At 45.8% G+C, this 19,592-nt stretch overlaps 1 protein-coding gene across 1 annotated transcript; it reads left to right on the top strand.

The window, feature by feature from the left end:
- The first annotated feature begins 12,135 nt into the window (after window positions 1-12,135).
- LOC145430401 (mucin-13-like) lies at window positions 12,136-17,478 on the top strand. Its single transcript, XM_080305487.1, has 11 exons — window positions 12,136-12,453; window positions 12,567-12,689; window positions 13,443-13,549; window positions 13,696-13,754; window positions 13,888-14,045; window positions 14,538-14,666; window positions 15,001-15,043; window positions 15,130-15,167; window positions 15,336-15,423; window positions 15,568-15,790; window positions 16,474-17,478. Exons 3-11 carry the CDS (start codon window positions 13,493-13,495, stop codon window positions 16,624-16,626), a joined length of 948 nt encoding a protein of 315 aa, XP_080161613.1. The 5' UTR covers window positions 12,136-12,453; window positions 12,567-12,689; window positions 13,443-13,492; the 3' UTR covers window positions 16,627-17,478.
- The last annotated feature ends 2,114 nt before the right edge of the window (window positions 17,479-19,592 follow it).

The following is a 19,592-nucleotide window of genomic DNA, read 5'->3' on the forward strand; positions in this document are numbered from 1 at the left end:
TTCTAAATACTTTAAAACTAAATATGTTCCCTAAAACGGTGGACAGAGCTACAGCCTTACCCAGTTAGCCAGCAGCTATCACCAGCACTACTTGTGTAGTTAATAAAAGGACAGGTAATGTTTGTCACGCTGTTGCACACACAGCACGCTCATTTGTTTCAGTTCGTCAGTTGCCACAAGACAACTTACCAACGTGTACGTAATAAGCTAATACTCCTGGGTGCTACACACTACGCTGTAGACCTACTTACTGGTTTTGTCACATCAGTCTGTGTCTCTGAATTAATTTGTGTTTCTCCTACAGCTCCGGACCGCTAAAAATGCGCGTGCTCTTTGTGAGCTCGTTCCTGGCTCGTAACCAGCGCGTTCTGCCGTCAAGGGCGATCATTGGTTAAATGTGATCATGTGACTGATGCAAGCCAGATCCTTTTATTTAGCAAAACTGTGATTAATAGTTAGATATTATTGTTGAGGGGCACAGACAGGACTCCGCACGCACGCACACACACATAAAAAAAAATAATAATTTTTTTTTAAAAAAGTTGCGTCAACAAAAGGGCACTTTGGGCACCCATCAGGAAAGGGGCGGGTGCTCAAGCCCCTCTAGCTCCCCCCCCCCCCCCCCCCCCCCTCTGCACGTGCCTGGAGTTGAGTGCGCACAGGCAGAAATGTTGAGAGCGCAAGTATCACATTGCGAGCGAGCACCAATGCAAAAACTGAGCGAAAGGGGCTGCTATTGTGTGTGTGTGTGGATAGTAGCAAACACTGAAATACATTTTTTGCACGCAGGAATGAATTTTGTTCACTCAAATTCAGCTTTTCTTCGCTCAAAACAAATTTCTCCTCAAAATACAACACTTGCACCTGCAAACTTTTTTACGTGCGCTCAGAATAGTGGCACAAAAATAACGCCATAGAAGTCAGACGTCTTCTGGGAGCGCTGTGCCAATCTTAACCTCAGCGGGAGGTCCTAAAAATTGGACCTGTATCCGATTGGCTAACCGGGGTGCGAGGGGAGCCGCCCCTTTGTTATGTGATTGGCAGCGGGGCGAAGTTAGGCATGCCTCGGAAGCGGAGTTGGCCTCCGGCGCAAAGTCCGAACGAATAGCCCAAATCATTAAGGATCAGATACAGCGAGAGTAACAAGGGAAAAAATTGTGCGCTGGCTGCGGCTCGGTGCGAGTAGGAGCGAGGGAAAACTTAGGCTGTGCGCTGAATTTGAGACGGAGCTAGTAAGAGGGCTGGTTTGAAGAAAAAAGACTAAGGATTTTTTCAGGGGTTTTTGTCCTGTTATTGAATATAAGTTTTGGGAATAGAGGGGTCCCTATCAAGTAATCAAGTATCAAGTTTTTGGAGAAAAACGGAGGGTTTTTTCAGGAGGTCTCCCTGCTTGTTTACCTAGGGGTTTTTGCTGCCGCAGTGAGCTTATGCTTGAGAGATCGGGAGAGTTTTTTGCGACTCAGACTTTGATTCTCATTTTCCTTTTTCGGATTGAAAATTGAAATAAAGTTTTGCAACGAGGCATGCAACCTGTATGTCTCGCCATACTGAACGTTACAAAAGCACAAGTTTAACTAAGCACTTTTACTCTTGTTTAACACATTTTCACACACACACACACACACACACAGACAAGCACAAGCCCAGACACAGGCACGTGCACAAGCTCGCACAGCGCGGGGGCGCGCTCGCGCTCACACACGCACTGGCCCACCACCAGATGGCGTTTTTTAAGCATAAAAAGTAAAAACATTTTAATGGCTTAAAAGTAAAGAATGCTATTTGATATAAAAACTTTATTTTTTAATAATCAAATAATTTATTTTGGGGGGAAAAATAAATGAGCGTGTATTATGTGTTAACAATAAAGGTATAACTTTCACACCTGCTTCAGGTTTTCCCTTGCAACCATTTATCACACGCACAAGCAGATCTAAGTATTTGACTAGTGCTTTCTGTCAAAAGTCTAACCTTATCTTATGACCCTGTTGCTACACTACATTCCCTTACCAATGCACTCTGCAGCCAGGTTACTTCTTTTTATGTGTGAAAGCTAAATTAAGCAAATTGTATGGTATCAGTGCAGAATCTGTGTCAATCCTGGGGCTTTTTTTTACTTTCTTTTCTTCATTACAAAATTAGTTTTGATTTTTATTATTTAATTTTTATTAGTTTTTACAATTTACAAATACAAAAAAAAGTCATTCTTTTAATTTGATACTTAATTACAAATACTTCAATAAACTGACTTTTAAAATCTTTTTCCATGAAACACTTAATGTGTCAAGGCAGGTTCGTTGCACAGTGTAGACAGTGTGACAGTCACAAGTTCGTGTGAAACCAGTGGATTGGCTATTGTGTGGTTGCAGCTTCTCAGAAAAAAAAACATACAATCAAAGACTTTTTACAGTGGACAGTTGGACTTCGCTTTGTTTTATTCAATCAGTATATACTGTGCCAGAGCAATCTGAAAATATTTGTTGGTAGGGACTTCTTTACCTTTGGGTACATGAAATATGCTGGATGTAAAACTAATTAATGATTTAAAACTTCATAAAATTTCATTTAAAATATACACATATTTTTGGTTGTTGTTATTTTTTTTTATTATGCTTTTGTTTATAATAATACTTATAACTTGCACCTTGCGGCTTCACCAAATAGGTTTAAAATACAACAACAACAAAAAACCCCAATAAACACTTATCTCATTATCTATGATACATTATAATGATACATGTAATTTGAGAATTAGCTGAATCTAAACACTTACACGTTATCATATACTAATAATTACATTTACATCTGATCCTACACCTGCAGTAACAGATGCCCCAGCAACTTCATCAGATCCTACAGCTGCAGTAACAGACGCCCCAGCTGCTTCACCAGATCCTACAGGTGCAGTAACAGACGCCCGAGCTACTTCACCAGATCCAACAGCTGCAGTAACAGACGTACCAGCTTCTTCACCAGATCCTACAGCTGCAGTAACAGAGGCCCCAGCTACTTCACCAGATCCTACAGCTTCAGTAACAGACGCCCCAGCTACTTCACCAGATCCTACAGCTGCAGTAACAGACGCCCCAGCTACTTCACCAGATCCTACAGCTGCAGTAACAGACCCCCCAGCTACTTCACCCGATCCGACAAATGCAGTAACAGACGCCCAGGCTTCTTCACCAGGTCCTACAGCTGCAGTAACAGACGCCCCAGCTACTTCACCAGATCCTACAGCTGCAGTAACAGACGCCCCAGCTACTTCACCCGATCCTACAAATGCAGTAACAGACGCCCAAGCAACTTCACCAGATCCTACAGCTGCAGTAACTGACGCCCCAGCTACTTCACCAGATCCTACACCTGCAGTAACAGACGCCCCAGCCTCTTCACCCGATCCTACTGCTGCAGTAACAGACGCCCCAGCTACTTCACCAGATCCTACAGCTGCAGTAACAGACGCCCCAGCTACTTCACCAGATCCTACAGCTGCAGTAACAGACGCCCCAGGTTCTTCACCAGATCCTACAGCTGCAGTAACAGACGCCCCAGCTACATCACCAGATCCTACAGCTGCAGTAACAGACGCCCCAGCTACATCACCAGATCCTACACCTGCAGTAACAGAGGACCCAGCTACTTCACCAGATCCTACAGCTGCAGTAACAGACGCCCCAGCTACTTCACCAGATCCTACAGCTTCAGTAACAGACGCCCCTACAGCTGCAATAACAGACGCCCCAGCTACTTCACCAGATCCTACAGCTGCAGTAACAGAGGCCCCATCTACATCACCAGATCCTACAGCTGCAGTAACAGACGCCCCAGCTACTTCACCAGATCCTACAGCTGCAGTAACAGACGCCCCAGCTACTTCAACAGATCCTACACCTGCAGTAACAGACGCCCCAGCTACTTCACCAGATCCTACAGCTGCAGTAACAGACGCCCCAGCTACTTCACCAGATCCTACAGCTGCAGTAACAGAGGCCCCAGCTACTTCACCAGATCCTACAGCTGCAGTAACAGACGTCCCACCTACTTCACCAGATCCTACACCTGCAGTAACAGACGCCCCAGCTTCTTCACCAGATCCTACAGCTGCAGTAACAGATGCCCAAGCTACTTCACCAGATCCTACAGCTGCAGTAACAGACGCCCCAGCTACTTCACCAGATCCTACAGCTGCAGTAACAGACGCCCCAGCTACTTCACCAGATCCTACTGCTGCAGTAACAGACGCCCCAGCTACTTCACCAGATCCTACAGCAGCAGTAACTGACACACCAGCTACTTTACCAGATCCTACAGCTGCAGTAACAGACGCCCCAGCTACTTCACCCGATCCTACAGCTGCAGTAACAGACGCGCCAGCTACTTCAACAGATCCTACAGCTGCAGTAACAGAGGCCCCAGCTACTTCACCAGATCCTACAGCTGCAGTAACAGACGCCCCAGCTTCTTCACCAGATCCTACAAATGCAGTAACAGACGCCCGAGGAACTTCACCAGATCCTACAGCTGCAGTAACAGACGCCATAGCTACTTCACCCGATCCTACAGCTGCAGTAACAGACGCCCCAGCTACTTCACCAGATCCTACAACTGCTGTAACAGAGGCCCCATCTACTTCACCAGATCCTACAGCTGCAGTAACAGACGCCCCAGCTACTTCACCAGATCCTACAGCTGCAGTAACAGACGCCCCTACAGCTGCAGTAACAGATGCCCCAGCTACTTCACCAGATCCTACAGCTTCAGTAACAGACGCCCAAGCTACTTCACCAGATCCTACAGCTGCAGTAACTGATGCCCCAGCTACTTCACCAGATCCTACAGCTGCAGTAACAGACGCCCAAGCTACTTCACCAGATCCTACAGCTGCAGTAACAGAGGCCCCGGCTACTTCACCAGATCCTACAGCTGCAGTAACAGACGCCCCAGCTTCTTCACCAGATCCTACAGCTGCAGTAACGGACGCCCAAGCTACTTCACCAGATCCTACACCTGCAGTAACGGATGCCATAGCTACTTCACCACATCCTACAGCTGCAGTAACAGACGCCCCAGCTTCTTCACCAGATCCTACAGCTGCAGTAACAGACGCCCCAGCTACTTCACCAGATCCTACAGCTGCAGTAACAGACGCCCCAGCTACTTCACCAGATCCTACAGCTGCAGTAACAGACGCCACAGCTACTTCACCGGATCCTACAGCAGCAGTAACTGACACACCAGCTACTTCACCAGATCCTACAGCTGCAGTAACAGACGTCCCAGCTACTTCACCAGATCCTACAGCTCCAGTAACAGACGCCCCAGCTTCTTCACCAGATCCTACAAATGCAGTAACAGACACGCCAGGAACTTCACCAGATCCTACAGCTGCAGTAACAGACGCCATAGCTACTTCACCCGATCCTACAGCTGCAGTAACAGACGCCATAGCTACTTCACCCGATCCTACAGCTGCAGTAACTGACGCCCCAGCTACATCACCAGATCCTACAGCTGCAGTAACTGACGCCCCAGCTACATCACCAGATCCTACAGCTGCAGTAACAGACGCCATAGCTACTTCACCAGATCCTACAGCTGCAGTAACTGACGCCATAGCTACTTCACCAGATCCTACAGCTGCAGTAACAGACGCCCCAGCTACTTCACCAGATCCTACAGCTGCAGTAACAGACGCCCCAGCTACTTCACCAGATCCTACAGCTGCAGTAACAGACGCCCCAGCTACTTCACCAGATCCTACAGCTGAAGTAACAGACGCCCGAGCAACTTCACCAGATGCTACAGCTGCAGTAACAGACCCCCCAGCTTCTTCACCAGATCCTACAGCTGCAGTAACAGACGCCCCAGCTACTTCACCAGATCCTACAGCTGCAGTAACAGACGCCCAAGCTACTTCACCAGATCCTACAGCTGCAGTAACGGACGCCCCAGCTACTTCACCAGATCCTACAGCTGCAGTAACTGACGCCATAGCTACTTCACCAGATCCTACAAATGCAGTAACAGACGCCCCAGCTACTTCACCAGATCCTACAGCTGCAGTAACAGACGCCCCAGCTTCTTCATCAGATCCTACAGCCGCAGTAACAGACGCCCCAGCTACTTCACCAGATCCTACAGCCGCAGTAACAGTCGCCATAGCTACTTCACCAGATCCTACAGCCGCAGTAACAGACGCCCCAGCTTCTTCACCAAGTCCTACAGCCGCAGTAACAGACGCCCCAGCTACTTCACCAGATCCTACAGTTGCAGTAACAGACGCCCCAGCTACTTCACCAGATCCTACAGCTGCAGTAACAGACGCCCCAGCTACTTCACCAGATCCTACAACTGCATTAACGGACGCCCCAGCTACTTCACCAGATTCAGCTACTTCACCAGATCCTACAGCTGCAGTAACAGACGCCCCAGCTACTTCACCAGGTCCTACAGCTGCAGTAACAGACGCCCCAGCTACTTCACCAGGTCCTACAGCTGCAGTAACAGACGCCCCAGCTACTTCACCAGGTCCTACAGCTGCAGTAACAGAGGCCCTTGTAACTTCACCAGATCCTACAGCTGCAGTAACAGACGCCATAGCTACTTCACCCGATCCTACAGCTGCAGTAACAGACGCCATAGCTACTTCACCCGATCCTACAGCTGCATTAACGGACGCCACAGCTACTTCACCAGATTCAGCTACTTCACCAGATCCTACAGCTGCAGTAACGGATGCCCCAGCTTCTTCACCAGATCCTACAGCTGCAGTAACGGACGCCCCAGCTACTTCACCAGGTCCTACAGCTGCAGTAACGGACGCCCCAGCTACTTCACCAGGTCCTACAGCTGCAGTAACGGACGCCCCAGCTACTTCACCAGGTCCTACAGCTGCAGTAACGGACGCCCCAGCTACTTCACCAGGTCCTACAGATGCAGTAACGGACGACCCAGCTACTTCATCAGATCCTACAGCTGCAGTAACGGACGCCCCATCTACTTCACCAGATCCTACAGCTGCATTAACGGACGCCCCAGCTACTTCATCAGATCCTACAGCTGCAGTAACGGACGCCCCAGCTACTTCACCAGGTCTTACAGCTGCAGTAACGGATGCCCCAGCTACTTCACCAGATCCTACAGTTGCAGTAACGGATGCCCCAGCTACTTCACCAGGTCCTACAGCTGCAGTAACGGACGCCCCAGCTACATCACCAGATCCTACAGCTGCAGTAACGGATGCCCCAGCTTCTTCACCAGGTCCTACAGCTGTAGTAACGGACGCCCCAGCTACTTCACCAGGTCCTACAGCTGCAGTAACAGACGCCCCAGCTACTTCACCAGGTCCTACAGCTGCAGTAACAGACGCCCCAGATACTTCACCAGGTCCTACATCTGCAGTAACGGACGCCCCAGCTACTTCACCAGATCCTACAACTGCATTAACGGACGCCCCAGCTACTTCACCAGATTCAGCTACTTCACCAGATCCTACAGCTGCAGTAACAGACGCCCCAGCTACTTCACCAGATGCTACAGCTGCAGTAACAGACGCCCCAGCAACTTCACCAGATCCTACTGCATCAGTAACAGATGCCCCAGCTACTTCAGATCCTACAGCTGCAGTAACAGATGCCCCTACAGCTGCAGTAACAGACGCCCCAGCTACTTCACCAGATCCCACAGCTGCAGTAACAGAAGCTCCAGCTACTTCACCCGATCCTACAAATGCAGTAACAGACGCCCCTACAGCTGCAATAACAGACGCCCCAGCTACTTCACCAGATCCTACAGCTGCAGTAACAGACGCCCCAGCTACTTCACCAGATCCTACAGCTGCAGTAACAGACGCCCCAGCTACTTCACCAGATCCTACAGCTGCAGTAACAAACGCCCCGGCTACTTCACCAGATCCTACAGCTGCAGTAACAGACGACCCCGCTTCTTCACCAGATCCTACAGCTGCAGTAACAGACGCCCCAGCTTCTTCACCAGATCCTACAGCTGCAGTAACAGACGCCCCAGCTACTTCACCATATCTTACAGCTGCAGTAACAGACGCGCCAGCTACTTCACCAGATGCTACAGCTGCAGTAACAGACGCCCAAGCTACTTCACCAGATCCTACAGCTGCAGTAACAGACGCCCCAGGTACTTCACCAGATTCAGCTACTTCACCAGATCCTACAGCTGCAGTAACAGACGCCCCAGCTACTTCACCAGATCCTACAGCTGCAGTAACAGACGCCCAAGCTACTTCACCAGGTCCTACACCTGCATTAACAGACGCCCCAGCTACTTCACCAGATCCAGCTACTTCACCAGATCCTACAGCTGCAGTAACTGATGCCCCAGCTACTTCACCAGATCCTACAGCTGCAGTAACAGACGCCCAAGCTACTTCACCAGATCCTACAGCTGCAGTAACAGACGCCCCAGCTACTTCACCAGATCCTACAGCTGCAGTAACAGACGCCCCAGCTACTTCACCAGATCCTACAGCTGCAGTAACAGACGCCCCAGCTACTTCACCAGATTCAGGTACTTCACCAGATCCTACAGCTGCAGTAACGGACGCCCCAGCTACTTCACCAGGTCTTACAGCTGCAGTAACGGACGCCCCAGCTACTTCACCAGATCCTACAGTTGCAGTAACGGACGCCCCAGCTACTTCATCAGATCCTACAGCTGCAGTAACGGACGCCCCAGCTACTTCACCAGGTCTTACAGCTGCAGTAACGGACGCCCCAGCTACTTCACCAGGTCCTACAGCTGCAGTAACGGACGCCCCAGCTACTTCACCAGGTCCTACAGCTGCAGTAACGGACGCCCCAGCTACTTCATCAGATCCTACAGCTGCAGTAACGGACGCCCCATCTACTTCACCAGATCCTACAGCTGCATTAACGGACGCCCCAGCTACTTCATCAGATCCTACAGCTGCAGTAACGGACGCCCCAGCTACTTCACCAGGTCTTACAGCTGCAGTAACGGACGCCCCAGCTACTTCACCAGGTCCTACAGCTGCAGTAACGGACGCCCCAGCTACATCACCAGATCCTACAGCTGCAGTAACGGATGCCCCAGCTTCTTCACCAGGTCCTACAGCTGTAGTAACGGACGCCCCAGCTACTTCACCAGGTCCTACAGCTGCAGTAACGGACGCCCCAGCTACTTCACCAGGTCCTACAGCTGCAGTAACAGACGCCCCAGATACTTCACCAGGTCCTACATCTGCAGTAACGGACGCCCCAGCTACTTCACCAGATCCTACAACTTCATTAACGGACGCCCCAGCTACTTCACCAGATTCAGCTACTTCACCAGATCCTACAGCTGCAGTAACGGACGCCCCAGCTACCTCACCAGGTCCTACAGCTGCAGTAACGGATGCCCCAGCTACTTCACCAGATCCTACAGCTGCAGTAACAGACGCCCCAGATACTTCACCAGGTCCTACAGCTGCAGTAACAGAAGCCCCAGCTACTTCACCAGGTCCTACAGCTGCAGTAACGGACACCCCAGCTACTTCACCAGATCCTACAGCTGCAGTAACAGACGCCCCAGATACTTCACCAGGTCCTACAGCTGCAGTAACAGACGCCCCAGCTACTTCACCAGATCCTACAACTGCATTAACGGACGCCCCAGCTACTTCACCAGATCCTACAACTGCATTAACGGACGCCCCAGCTACTTCACCAGATTCAGCTACTTCACCAGATCCTACAGCTGCAGTAACGGACGCCCCAGCTACTTCACCGGGTCCTACAGCTGCAGTAACGGACGCCCCAGCTACTTCACCGGGTCCTACAGCTGCAGTAACGGACGCCCCAGCTACTTCACCAGGTCCTACAGCTGCAGTAACGGACGCCCCAGCTACTTCACCAGGTCCTACAGCTGCAGTAACGGACGCCCCAGCTACTTCACCAGGTCCTACAGCTGCAGTAACGGACGCCCCAGCTACTTCACCAGGTCCTACAGCTGCAGTAACGGACGCCCCATCTACTTCACCAGATCCTACAGCTGCATTAACGGACGCCCCAGCTACTTCATCAAATCCTACAGCTGCAGTAACGGACGCCCCAGCTACTTCACCAGGTCTTACAGCTGCAGTAACGGATGCCCCAGCTACTTCACCAGATCCTACAGTTGCAGTAACGGATGCCCCAGCTACTTCACCAGGTCCTACAGCTGCAGTAACGGACGCCCCAGCTACATCACCAGATCCTACAGCTGCAGTAACGGATGCCCCAGCTTCTTCACCAGGTCCTACAGCTGTAGTAACGGACGCCCCAGCTACTTCACCAGGTCCTACAGCTGCAGTAACGGACGCCCCAGCTACTTCACCAGGTCCTACAGCTGCAGTAACGGACGCCCCAGCTACTTCACCAGGTCCTACAGCTGCAGTAACGGACGCCCCAGCTACTTCACCAGGTCCTACAGCTGCAGTAACGGACGCCCCAGCTACTTCACCAGGTCCTACAGCTGCAGTAACGGACGCCCCATCTACTTCACCAGATCCTACAGCTGCATTAACGGACGCCCCAGCTACTTCATCAAATCCTACAGCTGCAGTAACGGACGCCCCAGCTACTTCACCAGGTCTTACAGCTGCAGTAACGGACGCCCCAGCTACTTCACCAGATCCTACAGTTGCAGTAACGGACGCCCCAGCTACTTCACCAGGTCCTACAGCTGCAGTAACGGACGCCCCAGCTACATCACCAGATCCTACAGCTGCAGTAACGGATGCCCCAGCTTCTTCACCAGGTCCTTCAGCTGTAGTAACGGACGCCCCAGCTACTTCACCAGGTCCTACAGCTGCAGTAACAGACGCCCCAGCTACTTCACCAGGTCCTACAGCTGCAGTAACAGACGCCCCAGATACTTCACCAGGTCCTACATCTGCAGTAACGGACGCCCCAGCTACTTCACCAGGTCCTACAACTGCATTAACGGACGCCTCAGCTACTTCACCAGATTCAGCTACTTCACCAGATCCTACAGCTGCAGTAACGGACGCCCCAGCTACTTCACCAGGTCCTACAGCTGCAGTAACGGACGCCCCAGCTACTTCACCAGGTCCTACAGCTGCAGTAACGGACGCCCCAGCTACTTCACCAGGTCCTACAGCTGCAGTAACGGACGCCCCAGCTACTTCACCGGGTCCTACAGCTGCAGTAACGGACGCCCCAGCTACTTCACCAGGTCCTACAGCTGCAGTAACGGACGCCCCAGCTACTTCACCAGGTCCTACAGCTGCAGTAACGGACGCCCCAGCTACTTCACCAGGTCCTACAGCTGCAGTAACGGACGCCCCAGCTACTTCACCAGGTCCTACAGCTGCAGTAACGGACGCCCCATCTACTTCACCAGATCCTACAGCTGCATTAACGGACGCCCCAGCTACTTCATCAGGTCCTACAGCTGCAGTAACGGACGCCCCAGCTACTTCACCAGGTCTTACAGCTGCAGTAACGGACGCCCCAGCTACTTCACCAGGTCCTACAGCTGCAGTAACGGACGCCCCAGCTACTTCACCAGGTCCTACAGCTGCAGTAACAGACGCCCCAGCTACTTCACCAGGTCCTACAGCTGCAGTAACGGACGCCCCAGATACTTCACCAGGTCCTACATCTGCAGTAACGGACGCCCCAGCTACTTCACCAGGTCCTACATCTGCAGTAACGGACGCCCCAGCTACTTCACCAGGTCCTACAACTGCATTAACGGACGCCTCAGCTACTTCACCAGATTCAGCTACTTCACCAGATCCTACAGCTGCAGTAACGGACGCCCCAGCTACTTCACCGGGTCCTACAGCTGCAGTAACGGACGCCCCAGCTACTTCACTGGGTCCTACAGCTGCAGTAACGGACGCCCCAGCTACTTCACCAGGTCCTACAGCTGCAGTAACGGACGCCCCAGCTACTTCACCAGGTCCTACAGCTGCAGTAACGGACGCCCCAGCTACTTCACCAGGTCCTACAGCTGCAGTAACGGACGCCCCAGCTACTTCACCAGGTCCTACAGCTGCAGTAACGGACGCCCCATCTACTTCACCAGGTCCTACAGCTGCATTAACGGACGCCCCAGCTACTTCATCAGGTCCTACAGCTGCAGTAACGGACGCCCCAGCTACTTCACCAGGTCTTACAGCTGCAGTAACGGATGCCCCAGCTACTTCACCAGATCCTACAGTTGCAGTAACGGATGCCCCAGCTACTTCACCAGGTCCTACAGCTGCAGTAACGGACGCCCCAGCTACATCACCAGATCCTACAGCTGCAGTAACGGATGCCCCAGCTTCTTCACCAGGTCCTACAGCTGCAGTAACAGACGCCCCAGCTACTTCACCAGATCCTACAGCTGCAGTAACAGACGCCCCAGCTACTTCATTGGATCCATCAAGTTCAGCAACAGGTCTTCCACCTACTTCAGCATCTCCGGGTAATGCTGCCAGTAGCCTGTATAACAAGTATAATGTTATCTGTATCCAGTCCAAGTATTTACATAATGCTTCCAAGGCTTATATTATTTTTTCTTTTGTTTCCACTTTGAAGATCCCTGTCATTCAAATCCATGTGGTGTTGGAAGCACCTGTGAAGCCCGTGCCAACCACACATTTGTATGCATCTGTCTGCCTGGTGATTTTTACAATAATATCACCCTGAGATGTGAAAATGGTAATTATTTGTTTGTCTACAACAGCTGTCAACTTCTTACAATTCTTACCTAGTGTTAGTGAAGAATAGGTGATTCAAAACCATAAGCACCTTTTGAACTAAACAGAGCTCTCTTAAGGTGTTTTCACATCTTTCGTGTCAAGATGACACCAAAGATTTGTTCTCCCTTGTCATAAAATGTCCCATGGACTTGGATTTTTTTCTGTGTGAAAATAAACCAAACCAAGGGAAAAATCTCCAAGTTTACAAAAGTATTAACCAATTTGTACCAGAGTAAACACACTATAGATATGAAAATGCCCTTAACCATTTCCCAGCATAAACAATAAGTAAGGTTAGTAAACTGTTAGCCTAGCTTAGTGACAAAATTATAAAATCTGACAAACAGCTAGTTTACTAATTAATATTTTCGATTTGGTCTACTTATTCCATGCAAAAAAAAAAAAAAAAGTAGGAAAGGCAGATTATGTTTTGTTTCATTTTTTATTTCTCTGGGATTAATTTCGGGCAGGAGCAGTGACATCATGAACTATATTCTTGTTGCCTTGTATTTGCCAGGCAAGCAGAGAAGATTTTATGTTAGCTATCAGTTCCTGTCATAATGCTAAGTATCTGCTAGTTGTAGCGTCATATTTAACAGAGATACTGTATGACACTGGGATAAATCTTCCTCCTGTCAGCAAGTTAATGACAGGATAAAGTATCATTTTATTAGATTTTGAGTTTCTTCTGATGATGCTTTATTGCTTTCAGCCAAAGTTTTCCCTGGAAAACTTTCCCTGAGAAAACCATTTAATGAAAAAATGAAAGATACCACATCAAAGGAATTTAAAGAAACTGCAGATGAAATTGTTGCTGCGGTAAGTAATCAGTTAGTACTCTCTATCAATAAATGTGTCTTTATGGACATTTTTTGACATTTTTACAAGCTAAATTTAAGCTTAAGTTAAAAAATAATTATATCTTATTCATCTTGACCAAAACATATTTTCTTTTGAAAACACAGCTGGATCAAGTTTATAAAGGGAAGGACGGTTACTCTGGCTCTATAGTGCTGAAACTCTTGTAAGTCTCAGACTGACAACAGCTTTTACCTTACAATTTTTCAGCCTATTTCGAATCACTGTACACTAACATGGTGTTATCCTGAAAAAATAAAGGATGCAATCATCACTAAATGTGATTTCTGTCTAAACAGGCCAAGCACCAGTCGTATGTTGAGCGCACGCTCAGAGATCATTGCAGTACTACAGATCATCTTCAAAGCCAGTTCTGAAATCAAAGAAGATGACGTTATAAGGGAGTTAGAAAACAATCCTTGTGATGACTGTGTGCTGAGTGGGGCAACATTTGAGAGTAAGTTTATTACATGTATTCTAGCACACTGTGTTTTTCCAGTAACTTCTATGTTGATACGTTTCTAAAACAAGACTCACACAAGATAAAGATTTGTTTTCAGAAAGAATATAATTGACAAGATGTGTTTCAGAATACTTTATACTATATCTACGTTTCGGTCTGAATCAAACCGTTTCCACCATATGTCCAAGATGATTTAGTTGTAAAAAAAAAAAAAAACAAAGCCCTTTATAAATAGTTTTTGATCTATGCAACATTCTTGCTCATGGTTGCTTCTATTCTGAACTTTGAATTGAAACTATAATTTAGATAAACTTTTATGAAGTCCTAATGATAATGGTATAACTAAACTGCAGACTGTACATTCCAATCCACAGTTCACATCATGACATGTTAGTTACTGACTTATGTAACTGCTGAGGACATTTTGTATTCAGTCTTTAAGCTGTATGAGCTAAAGCTTTTTCCCACTCTCTCCTTTATTTAAAGCAACAGACCTATGTGCTGAAAACCCTTGTGATGTAAAAACTTCAAACTGCACATCACAGGATGGAGCTTACAGCTGTACCTGTTTGGAAAAACATTTTCAAACAGACTTCAGTGACAGAATGTGCACTGGTAAGATATCTTGGTGAACAAGCAAACATCTCTCCGTGTGTGTGTCTTTCTTTGAATAGTTGTCTGTGAAGGTTCTCAGTCATCCAGGTCATCGTAGTCAAAGGAGCTTGCAAAGAAAAGCGTCTGGACTTCTTTAAGTTACTTGAAGACGTTTCACCTCTCATCTGTGAAGCTTCTTCAGTTCATTTGACCTTAGAACTGATGAAGCTTCTCGGATGAGAGGTGAAACGTCTTCAAGTAACTTAAAGAAGTCCAGACGCTTTTCTTTGCAAGCTCCTTTGACTCTTTAAATAGTTATTTATCTACTTCTTTAACTGTCTCATCATTTTCACAGCTTGTCCTAGTGGGTCTAGATTTGAAGATAATACATGTGTGAAGTAAGTGCTCCTCCTCCTGTATGTTCAGTATTGATGTAAGTTTGGGTAAATGAAATCCTAAAATAAACATTTTTTTTGTCTTGTAGATGTTCGTTTGGTTATTCTGGTTTGGAATGCAGTGAAAGTGAGTATAGTGTATGTTTTTAAAAGGGAAAACTGAAACATAATTTTTGAGAAAAAAAACCCCTAATGAGTATTGACAACAAATACTAAAATAGATTTTCTACCAATGGGGAATTCAGTTAAGGACTTAAATTAGTTAAGGACTTAAATCTTTGTTGTGTTTTATTAGACTGGCAGCTCATTCTGGTAATTGTGGGCTCTGTTCTTGGGGGACTGCTGCTCATATCCCTCATCCTTCTACCAATAATCCCTACCATGTAAGTTTCCCACCAACCCATCCACTCACTTTAAACATTAATTTATCCACATCTTTATTACAAATTTTAAATGTAAAAGTTTGCAAATGCCTGATGAACACTGTAATAGTAAACTGTAATGCTTTTTTACCATTTTGTTATCAGATCCTCAAAGAAAATCTCCAAAACCGGCAAAGATGGAGATATAGAAAACCCACACATTAACCAGGATTCATTCACATTTAAAGGGTTCACTAGCCTGCCAATTTTTTCCAATGGTGCGCCCAAACTCCCACGAGCCACCAACTCCACCACCACCAACAGCATAACCAACCTGGAGATAACTTCAAACAGTCGACAAAGCCCTGTCTTTGTGGACAACAGCTCAGTGAGTATGCGTCATGTTTCTCACTGACATGAGACACGGACCTTCAAAATAAAACAGGAAACACACTGACTGAACTCTAAACATATAAACTTAACAGCAACTGGGGAGACAGAACATAGGAACCTGAAACATGGTACAGAAAGGCACAGTAGACACAACATGGAACACAGTGAAGCCATATTACAAGAACTAAGCCTAAGGGAAATAATAACTATAAAGATCAAAACAGCACAACCCACATGAACATAATGAACTTGCAGGGAAAGAGTAAAACTAAACGCGATGAACACAGGAACACAAGATCTCTTCAAAATAAAACAAGAAACATAAGTCGCAGACATCACAACCTGAACTTGACAACGTAAGACACAGACATGAAACACATGAAGGGCAAGGGAGACTTAACAGGGGTGGAAGACACAAGGGGAATCTAATAACAAACTATAACAACCTAGGCATGATAAAAAATGAACTAGAAAACCTGAAGGGCTTAAACATAAACCATAAACTAAAACTCAAAACGCTCGGTCAAAAGACCCAGGATTGTGACAGTATGTCTCTGTGTGTCCATAGAGATGTAGGCTTCGATTTGCATTTCTCCCTGATTTTATGAAGCTTTTCGTTTTTATGTCGTTTGTTGTTCATTTCACTGTGAAAGTAATTGTATTGTTTTCCCTCTGCAGGAGTTATATAGTGACCAAAATAACACAAACTCCCAGGCTCAACGTCAGAACAACCTCTACGCTGTGAAACGACCCCAGATCAAACCACACGCTCAGAGCCAAGGCTACGATAACCCTTACTACCAGTACGACAGTGAAAGCGACTTCAGTTAGTAAAAACTCACACAGAGTTGACCATACAATGGCAATGACTTGTTTTTTGTTTTGTGTTTTTTTGGAATTGTATTCCAGTTACTGCACACAACGAAACTTAATGAGCGATCTGGCTTTTCACCATTTTTTACAGGAATTGTTTTCTGTGCATAAACTGTTCTTGATTATATCACATGGAATTTAAAAAAGTATTCATTGTTTTTCCTTTGTTGTTTGTTTTTTTTATTTCCTGAAAAATGGCTTATGAATTATTTATTGGACATGAACCAGAAACCTGGACATCCATGTTAAACTGATGAGGAGCTTCTTGATGTTGCGTTCTTTTCCCATTAATGCTTCACTTGTTCACTTGACTATGTTTGATTTTTGTAATTAGTCACAACTTGATATTTAACTAGTTTCTGTATTTGTTTAGGGCTCATTCTAAGCGAGCAAAGACACAGCAATTTGTGGCTCCAAGAGATTCCATATCACTTAAAACAATTAATAAAAACACTATTCCATTTATATTATTAAGTCACAGTCCAACTTATTGGATCTTAGAGTCACCTGTATATTTTATTATAATTTGTAAAAAACAAAAAGGCTAAGTACTTGTTGACTCCTTAATGCTTCAAACAGCTTGATAAGTATCTATTTGTTTTATTTCTGGCCTTCCTTACTGAAACATTGTGTTATTCAACATGATATTATTATTTGAATGTCTTTGATCACTTTCATTTCGCATCACTTTTTTGTCACTTGTATATTTATTATAGTATGATATTTATTTAATGGTTAATTCATGTTTATATTATATAGTAGTTAAATACACAAAACCCCACTTTGAAATAAAGAGCTTTTAAATACTCATATTCTTTGTCAGACTCTTCCTGAGTTGAAATAATTGAGAAGATGCATTAGGCTGTTGTTCTTGTTTTTAAAATTATGGCTATGTTACATGAACGATTACATAATTTGTAACCCTAATTTATTTAACTTATCCATCCATCTCTGTTAATGGTAAATGGCCTGTATTTATATAGCGCTTTACTAGTCCCTAAGGACCCCAAAGCGCTTTACATATCCAGTCATCCACCCATTCACGCACACATTCACACACTGGTGATGGCAAGCTACATTGTAGCCACAGCCACCCTGGGGCGCACTGACAGAGGCGAGGCTGCCGGACACTGGCGCCACCGGGCCCTCTGAACACCACCAGTAGGCAACGGGTGAAGTGTCTTGCCCAAGGACACAACGACTGAGACTGTCCGAACCGGGGCTCGAACCGGCAACCTTCCGATTACAAGGCAAACTCCCAACTCTTGAGCCACGATCGCCACGATAATGAGATTGATTTTTTTTTTGTAGTACAGAAAAGTTTTGCTGAAAAACATTTGTGAAGCTGGCATGCAGTAGAGTAATGTCGTGCTTAGCACATTTTGCTCCTACCCAGGTTACTGTCATAAAGAAGGGAGAAACTGTTCGGCACACAATGCTGAATTTCTTCAAACTCTACCATTGTATATTACTTTTTGACCAATGTTTTCTTCTCGGTTTTATATCAGTAGAAATTAAAAATTTATGCAAAAAGAATTCCACTGTAGGTCTTGCTAGAATTTAGTACAGAAAACCAGTGACTACATGCACAGCAGATGTACCAATGAGAAAAAATGTTATATAACAGTACACACAATATAAAAAGTATTTCTAAATAAAGTTTAGAAAATTAACAAAAGTTTAAATGGAAAAGGAATTGGCAGAAATAGCACTGAACACTGAATAAAAATCGAATTTAAAATAAAGAAGTTTCTTAATTCTGAGTAAAAAAAAGTTTTTTCAAAATAATTTTAAAAATGTAAATAATAAAAATAAGTTTCAAAAGAATGAAACCCATTCTTGCTGCCAGAGAGGAGTAGGATAAAGATAAAGTATTATTATTATTATTATTATTATTATTATTATTATTATTTGTAAAAAATAAAACAATTATAATAGCAAAAGAATCTTAGCTGCTTATTTAGCAGGCACCAAACAACACCCTTTTCCAGTTGTCCTGCTGTTACTTTCAGCTTTTATATGTACTAGTAATACTGACTAGAGATTATAAACAGTCATTTAAGTGTACTCTTTTCATTTGATGAATTATACACAACGTTTTCAAAGAACGATAAATCTTTTATTGTTTCTGGAAATTGTACAGTTAGATTTCACAGTGTATCTAATTCTGCAGCAAAGGGCACAGGACAGGTAACAGAAGAGGACATGAACTCTGTCTGCCACAGGTCTCTACCGCCCTCTTCAGACTACCTCAAATTAAGGTGTGTATTTTTTTTTTTATAATATCTGTTCTGCTTGTTTCAGCTACAGCTGCAAAAAGATTTCTTTTTGGTGGCTCTTAATGATCAGCCATAAATCTCTAATTGTTGGATGAAGCATGTAGCATCTAAATAAAGCACAGAGGTTTCTCTCCTTGTCAAAAATAGCAATAACTGGAATCTAAATTATATTGTTTTTAATTTCAACAGATAGGATTTAAAATAGAATTACATACGCTAAATATCAGATCTAGGACAGGTAATGTTTGTCGTACTGTTTCACACACAGCACGCTTGTAGTCAGCGTCATCATGTGATTGATGCAAGCCAGATCCTTTTATTTAGAAAAACTGAGATTAATAGTTACTGTATGTTATTGTTGAGGGGCACAGGCAGGACCCCCCCCCCCCACACACACACATAAAAAACATTTTTATAAAATAAAATAAAAAAGGCTCAAGAAAAGGGCACTTGGAGCGCCCATCAGGAAAGGGAAGGTGCCCAAGCCCCTTCTGCGCCCTGCCCTCCTCTGCACGTGCCTGGTTCAGGCTTAAGTTTACTTTGGCTGGAAACTACATCACGTCTTTTCCCGATGTTTTGTTCCCCTTTCAGTCTTGTCTCTGTGCTTGTTTACGTTACTGTTCTTGCTCGTCTCAGTGTTAGTTT

The sequence above is a fragment of the Astatotilapia calliptera genome, chromosome 8 (genome assembly GCF_964374335.1).
Source record: "Astatotilapia calliptera chromosome 8, fAstCal68.1, whole genome shotgun sequence".
Classification (NCBI taxonomy): domain Eukaryota; kingdom Metazoa; phylum Chordata; class Actinopteri; order Cichliformes; family Cichlidae; genus Astatotilapia; species Astatotilapia calliptera.

Coding starts and splice junctions, on each gene's coding strand:
- LOC145430401 (XM_080305487.1), top strand. CDS start 13,493: ATGAAAGATACCACATCAAAGGAATTTAAAGAAACTGCAGATGAAATT. Junction 15,044..15,129: donor GAAGATAATACATGTGTGAA/GTAAGTGCTCCT, acceptor TTTGTCTTGTAG/ATGTTCGTTTGGTTATTCTG. Junction 15,791..16,473: donor TCTTTGTGGACAACAGCTCA/GTGAGTATGCGT, acceptor TTCCCTCTGCAG/GAGTTATATAGTGACCAAAA.